The sequence below is a fragment of the Molossus molossus genome, unplaced genomic scaffold, assembly GCF_014108415.1.
Source record: "Molossus molossus isolate mMolMol1 unplaced genomic scaffold, mMolMol1.p scaffold_m16_p_13, whole genome shotgun sequence".
Lineage (NCBI taxonomy): Eukaryota > Metazoa > Chordata > Mammalia > Chiroptera > Molossidae > Molossus > Molossus molossus.
The window spans coordinates 94298898-94305562 of record NW_023425348.1 but is presented as its reverse complement, the minus strand read 5'-3'; the positions used below and the strand labels follow the sequence as shown (position 1 = coordinate 94305562).

General features: G+C 65.7%; 1 protein-coding gene across 1 annotated transcript; it reads left to right on the top strand.

Moving 5' to 3' along the window:
- The first annotated feature begins 308 nt into the window (after positions 1–308).
- On the top strand, positions 309–5835 carry FGF3 (fibroblast growth factor 3). The gene is made up of 3 exons (XM_036259686.1): positions 309–586; positions 2610–2713; positions 5503–5835. The coding sequence occupies exons 1-3, from the start codon at positions 370–372 to the stop codon at positions 5833–5835; spliced, it is 654 nt and encodes a 217-aa protein (XP_036115579.1). The 5' UTR covers positions 309–369.
- Positions 5836–6665: the final 830 nt, after the last annotated feature.

Here is a 6665-nt window from a genome sequence, read left to right as displayed (position 1 = left end):
GCCCGCCGGGCTCCCCACCCGCCCGGTCTCCCGCCCCTCTCGCGCCTCTGCCAGGGGACCACGTCGGCCTTTTGTTGCCGAACCTTCTTTTCTTACAGCGCTTTGCGCAGCAACGGAAATTTCACCCGATCCTGGGTGAAAATTAAAGGAGATTCATTCTCTCTCTCTCTCTCTCTCTCTCTCTCTCTCTCTCTCTCTCTGTCTCTCCACCCCACCCCATTCTCCCCTCCCCTCCCCGCTTCCCGCGGAGCCGGGTCCGCACCGCCAGGCGCGGGAGCCGGCTCCGCGCGCCTAGCCCGGCTCGGCTGCCGCCCCTTCCATGGGAGCCGCGCTCGCCTGCAGCCGCCGCGGGGCGGGCGCGATGCCACGATGGGCCTGATCTGGCTCCTGCTGCTCAGCCTGCTGGAGCCCAGCTGGCCGGCCGGCCCCGGGGCGCGGCTTCGGCGCGATGCGGGCGGCCGCGGCGGTGTCTACGAGCATCTTGGCGGGGCCCCCCGGCGCCGCAAGCTCTACTGCGCCACGAAGTACCACCTCCAGCTGCACCCGAGCGGCCGCGTCAACGGCAGCCTGGAGAACAGCGCCTACAGTGAGTGTCCGCCCGGGGCGTCGCGGCTGCGGGCCACTCCCCGCGTCCAGAAGGGCGTGAGGGGCGCAGGGGGTGCGGTGGGGCTCACGGCCGAGGAGAACCGGGGCAGCTGCTGTTTGGGGTCGGGGGAGCTGGCCTGACCGACTCTATCCTCTGTCCCGCCCGCTGGTTCGAGGGGCGCGCGGTAGGGTGCCCAGGGCTCCCCGCTTGGCTGAATTCGGTGCCCCAGACAAGTTTGTACCCCTTGAGTTTTTCGGAGAAGAGATACCGGACACGACACTTATCATCCTCTTTATTATTCTGACGACTTCTCCTCCTGCTGACCCCGGGAGCCCCGCCGTCCCCTCTGCCCTGCCCGCTCGCGCCGCCGCCGCGGGGCTGAAGATGCTCGCGGGGGCAGAGCCGGTTCCGCACGGCTCCCAGATAAACTATTTCCCCGGGTGGAACCTGCAGCCCTCTCTCTTCCGCCCTCGGCCGCGGAGCGACCGGCAGGGTGGGGGCGTCAGGTTAGGAGCACTGAGGTCGCCGCCTGGGTCTGGGGGCGCGGAGACACCCGCCCCGCAGCCAGAACGCGCGGCCTGGGCCGTGGCTGAGCCGCAGTCCCGCGAGGCTCCAGCTTCTGGCCGCCGGGACGGAGCTTGTGCTGCGCCCTCCTGGGAGCAGCGCAAAGCCACGGGGACTCGATGCGGCCCCGCCCGTGGGGAGCGTGAGACGTGAGACCGAGCCCGAGGCCTGGTAGTGCCGCAGTGGAGGGCGTGGGAGTGTGGCTGAGGCCTGGGGTCCTCCGATGCGACGCACGCCTTCGGCCTCCTGCCTGGCGCAGGAAGCGGTTGGGGGTTCGAGGCGGCGGGAAACCGCTGCTTCCTCCAGGAAAGCCGCAGCCCTGCGCGGGCGTCTTCGGAGAGTGTCCCCGGGACTCCTCGGTGACCAGCTGTCGCCAGGGCTCCCCTGTGCACAGTACCGGGCCACCAGAGCGCCCGTGCTCGACTCGCAGGGACACCCCCGTTCTCTCTAAGACTTCGTGGTCTCAGTGCATCCCAGTTCTTGGGGTGTTTAAGGCGGGCAGCCGGGAAACCGAGGAGGACGCGCCTGCAGTCGCTTCTGTCCGGCACCCAGTGGCGCGTTTGCGTGGTCCGCGAGCTGTGGGATCCGCCCAGCAGGGGTCCCGGGGCCGCAGCCTGCGCACCTGAGCGCTCTGGCGGCCCCGTCTGAGTCCGGGGATCCCTGGCGAGATTATTGCGCGCTGGGGGCCAGGCGCGCGCCCGAAAACGCATCCCCTGGACAGGGTACCCGCTGCACCCCAGCGCCCCTTAGAGCCGTTCTCTGGACATGGCCTCACCCGTGCCTTTGTTGAAACACCCCCCTCCCCCCCCAAGAGAAAGCACTCTTGTGTCCAGAAGGAAAGGCGTTTCTTATACACAGTGGGGAGTGGGTGAGCTCAACCTGCTCCCCTTTGTGAGCTCCAGGGTCTAAGCCTGCCTCCTGCTAAACTCAGGTTCCCTCCACAGCGCTCGCCCAGGTGCGGCGCCAGCGCCAAGGGCTTGGGTGACTCCCTCAGTGAGCTGCCTGGGTTAGGCTATCAGCCGGCTGTCCCCAGGGCCCAGCTTTCGGGCTCCGGCTGGGGCGTGCGCTGCGGAAGGGGCAGGGCAGCTGCAGCCCCTTGGAGTTCGAGCTCAGAAGGTGTTCACCTGGGCATGTCGCTGGACCCCAGCAGTCTAATGAAACCAGCTGGAGAGGTTGTCTCCCTGTCCTTCGAGGCCGTGTGCCTGGCATAGCGTCGGCTGTAGAAATGATGCATTATTGTACCCACCCCCAGGTTCAAATTCTTCTCCTTGGCATCTTCCCTGATGCTCCAGCTTTTCACCCCCTGCCCAGTAATCTCTCTCCTCCCCCGAGCTTCCCAAGTGGCCCTCCTCGGGCTTGTGTTTCAGCTTCGGGCAGGGCTAGTGGGTCCATCCGCCCCCACCCCGCCCCGTGCTCTGTGCAGGTGGAGGGAGTGATGAGCCTTCCCCACTCTCGGCAGGTATCCTGGAGATAACCGCAGTGGAGGTGGGCATTGTGGCCATCAAGGGGCTCTTCTCCGGACGGTACCTGGCCATGAACAAGAGAGGACGGCTCTACGCTTCGGTGAGTCCGGTCTCCCGTGTGGGTGGGCATGGAGGGGGCAGCCACCCACTGGTGTGGAAGCTGGTTCTCCCAGAAGGATCAAGGCCAGGGCTGCTCGTTCTCAGGAGGGAGCCCGGAGGACGGGAAACGGGGTCCAGGCCCCAGGCACACAGGCTGGAGCGCAGTCTACACACCGCCTGGGCGTCCACAACCAAAAAGGGTCCCGTGACTCTGTGGGCGTTGGCGGGCCTTTCCCCAAGGGCGGGGGCAGGGAATACGTGGAGTAAAATACATGTAACTAGGGAACTTGCTACCTCCAACTAGTCATTACATGCAATTCGGCTGATACCTTCTTGGGCAATGAGAGGTTTTCCATCCACACGTAACCTAGACGACGCAGCCCCGAAGACCATCGCCGTCGGTCCCCTCCCTGCACTCGGGGTCCACGGGGGAAACAGCACCGCGTCCCTGCCCCTGAAGTCAGGCAAAGTGCCATCAACAAGAGTTGCAGGAAAACCTGCCTTTGTGCCAACTATTTTAGCACACGTTTCCCTGTTTTGCTAAAGAAAAGGCAAAAACTGGGGTGCACCATCGGTTGGCTCTGGCCCAGCGGCCACTTGCTGGCAGCTGTGTGTGGGAGGAGGGACCCTCCGGTGCCCGCCTCTCTCAGACATCAGTTGTGGTTCCCCAGGACAGCCCCTGAGCCCGGGGTCTGGTCTGAGTTTCTCTCGCGGTGGAAGGTGCCCCTGGACTTTCTGTTCTCGAACCGGCCTCAGACCTGTCCCTTACAAAGAGGGGACGCCCAGTGAGGAGGGCTGGTTGGCCCGCAGTGACATCCACAGAGGGGGACGGGAAGGCTGAACGGAGACGGGGAGCCTAAGGCTACTGCCACCACCTCTTTCATGGGCGACCCAGGCCCCGGGCTTCGGGGCAGAGCAAAGCGGACCGGAGTGACCCCAGGGGGCCAGAGCCCACCTGTGGCTCTGTCTTCGTGAGCTGACCCGCTGGCTTTGGGGAAGGAGGCAGAGAGGTCCCAGCCTCGTGAGGGAGAGCCCGGAGGACCCGCTGGACCGTGTGGGACTTTCCGAGGCCAGCAGGAAAGGTCTCGCTGCCCTGCAGGGGCCGCCTGTGCCTGCCCATGCCCATCGGAGGACCGCCCGCGAGCTGCCGGTGCCCTGCCCTGCCTCCTGGCTGCCGGGGCTCCTGGTCTTTGCCGGCAGCCTGCGTTCACCTCTCAGGCCAGCGCATCCACTTCTGTGGCTCCGTGGCCACGGCACCCCAACAGCTCCCAGTTCCAGCCCTGACCTCCCATCCGAGTCAGAGATCACCCCAAGGCCCCGGCAGAGGGCAGCACTCCCCAGCTGGACACAGCGGTGCCCCGCACTCCCCCACCTTGATTATTGCCCCACCAGCCACTCGCTGAAGCCCAAGGTCAGCTGGAGTAACGGCGGACACCGCTGTCTCTCTCAGCCCCACATCCGGTCCATCTGCAAGTCCTAGACCGTACCTCCCGAGTCTCTCTTCCATCCACACCCCGCACCTCCCTGCCTAGTCCTCTCGGCCAGTGGGCTTACAGTTTAGGCCCTCATCACCTCCTGGACCATCTCAGCCACCTTGGGACCCTGCTGCCGGCCCCTAGCCTCACTCTCTTCCAGCCCGTCTGTCCATCCGCCCACCTATCCGTCTGTCAGCACCCATCCACTTACCTCTCCATCCATTCCTCCGTGCATCCCGCTATCCGCCTACCCTCCCCTTCCATCTAGCATTCCTTCCTTCCTTCGTCAGTGTCCTGAGCACTTACTGTGCGTCACTCTGTGCCGCAGACATGCCCAGAGGTCTCCCCGGCGTGCAGATGCGCTCAGGCCTGGCCTCCGGGAACTCCCATGTCTCTCAGGTGCCTGAGCTCAGCCCTGACTGCCTTCTGCTCCCACCTCCCACCTCCCGCCCCTTCCCCCAGCCTGGGAGACCCCACGAGGCAGCTGGACCCTGGTGACAGCTCCTTTAATTCCGAGGTTTTGCCTCCGGACACCTGCCTCCCACAGGGCAGGGATCCGCACCCCCACCCTGTGCCAAGCGGACGCGGGCCATTCAGCCTGCTGACAAGGTCAGCCTGCCTCCCTCTCCGGCTTTGGGGTGGTGCCTGCGCACGGCCCCAGGAGCGGCGTCCGTGCTGAGTAGGGGCTCTGACCCCGCGGGCTCCTGGCTCCTCAGCCTGTGAGGCAGGGACGGAGAGGCCAAGGCAGAGACGCTGAGTTCAAGGGCCAGGGCTGGGGTCCAAGCCCAGACGCTGATGGAGCCCGGCTGTGTCCCCGCCCCGTTCTTTCAATACCCTTTTCCTTCTCTCGCGCGGGGGCAGTTCTTCTAGGGTGCACCCCTTCCTTGGTCCAGATGGCCAGTCCTGACATCAGTGCCGCCCACACACGCTTAGGCAGCCTGGGTCGGGCAGCCCTGTCTCTGCTGTCCTTGTGCTGGGGACACCCTTCAGTGTCAGCGGAGGGTGTGGGAGGCTGGGGAGCCCGAGAGGGGGCCAGGGAGAACCACTCTTCCCAAGGTGCTCAGGAAACAGGAGGAGGAAGAGATACGGGAGCTGAGTCCCGAAAGCCAAGTCCACCAGACACGGTGGGGGGACGGGCGCGTGGGGCAGGGGCACACCTAGGCAGAGTCGTGGGGCCACAGTGCAGGGTCTGGGCTGGATCTGCCAGGAGCAGAGTGGAGGGAGGCGTGTGAAGGAGAAGCCGTCCCTGGGACCCTTGCCCAGGCCTGTGTGGCCCCTGAGCCGCTGACCGTGACGTCTTGCCCCGAACCCGCAGGAGAACTACAACGCCGAGTGCGAGTTTGTGGAGCGGATCCACGAGCTGGGCTACAACACCTACGCCTCCCGGCTGTACCGGACAGTGCCCACCGGCCCGGGGGCCCGGCGCCAGCCCAGCGCCGAGAGACTGTGGTACGTGTCGGTCAACGGCAAGGGCCGGCCCCGCAGGGGCTTCAAGACCCGCCGCACACAGAAGTCCTCGCTGTTCCTGCCCCGCGTGCTCGACCACAAGGACCACGAGATGGTGCGGCTGCTGCAGAGCGGGGCCGGGCCGCCTGGCCAGGGCACCCAGCCACGTTGGCGGCGCCAGCGCCAGAGGGGTCATGCCTAGCTGCCCCCGTGGAGCGGAGGCCTCGCGAACTGGCCGCCGCTGGGCACCAAGCTCACGGCCAGCCCGGCCTGGCAGGTGCGGCCCGGCCCGTGGCCGAGTGTCCACCGTCCGTCACAGCTGATCATCAGCAAGGCGGGTCTCCCTAACTCATGTCCCGACTCATCCCTGTCCCATCCTGCTCCTGGAGGCCGACAGAACGTGTCCCCAACCTTCCTGATTCTCTCAAACAAGTGTCACTCTAGCCGGGACTGAGGGCTCAGCGGGACTTGGAGGGGGTGCTGCTTTGAAGGGAGACAGGGGTGGCCAGGAGCCCCCAGAGTGCAGCTGAGGGCCGGTGCGGGGGTTTGTGTAAGCGGAACATTAAAGTGTTTTATGCTACCGTCATTAAATAGCTTGCGATGTGCCTGAGGGGGGACACCTGCAGTGTGTCTTGAACCCGTTTCCCGTGAGGATGGCGGGGTCCGCCATATCGCCATCTCCAGGTGTGAGGCGGTGTCCCGAGAGACCGGGCGGAAGCTGTGTTCGGTCTCCTGGTTCTGACAGTGGTTGTTTCTGAGAAGCACTGGGTGGTTGTGCGGATGGCAGAAAGGCTGATGCACACGGGAGCCTGCGTGTGCGCACGTGTGAGAATCCCTGCGGCCGTCCGCAGACGTCTGTGTGCCTGCCTGCAGGCGTGAGGGGACGCGCACCGGTGTGGAGAGAGGAAGAGGTTACTGTGTTTGAGAGTCCGGTGACCTGTGTGCGGCGAAGCTGCGTCGTCCCCGTGACGAGTGTCAGCCCCCACGCGGTGCCAGGTGCGCTCCCCGGGACGCTTTCCTTGCAACCTACCT

Excerpts from the sequence above, each read along its gene's own strand:
- FGF3 (XM_036259686.1), top strand. The coding sequence starts at position 370 with ATGGGCCTGATCTGGCTCCTGCTGCTCAGCCTGCTGGAGCCCAGCTGG. Across the intron at positions 587-2,609 it reads CCTGGAGAACAGCGCCTACA|GTATCCTGGAGATAACCGCA; the intron begins GTGAGTGTCCGC and ends CACTCTCGGCAG. Across the intron at positions 2,714-5,502 it reads GAGGACGGCTCTACGCTTCG|GAGAACTACAACGCCGAGTG; the intron begins GTGAGTCCGGTC and ends CCGAACCCGCAG.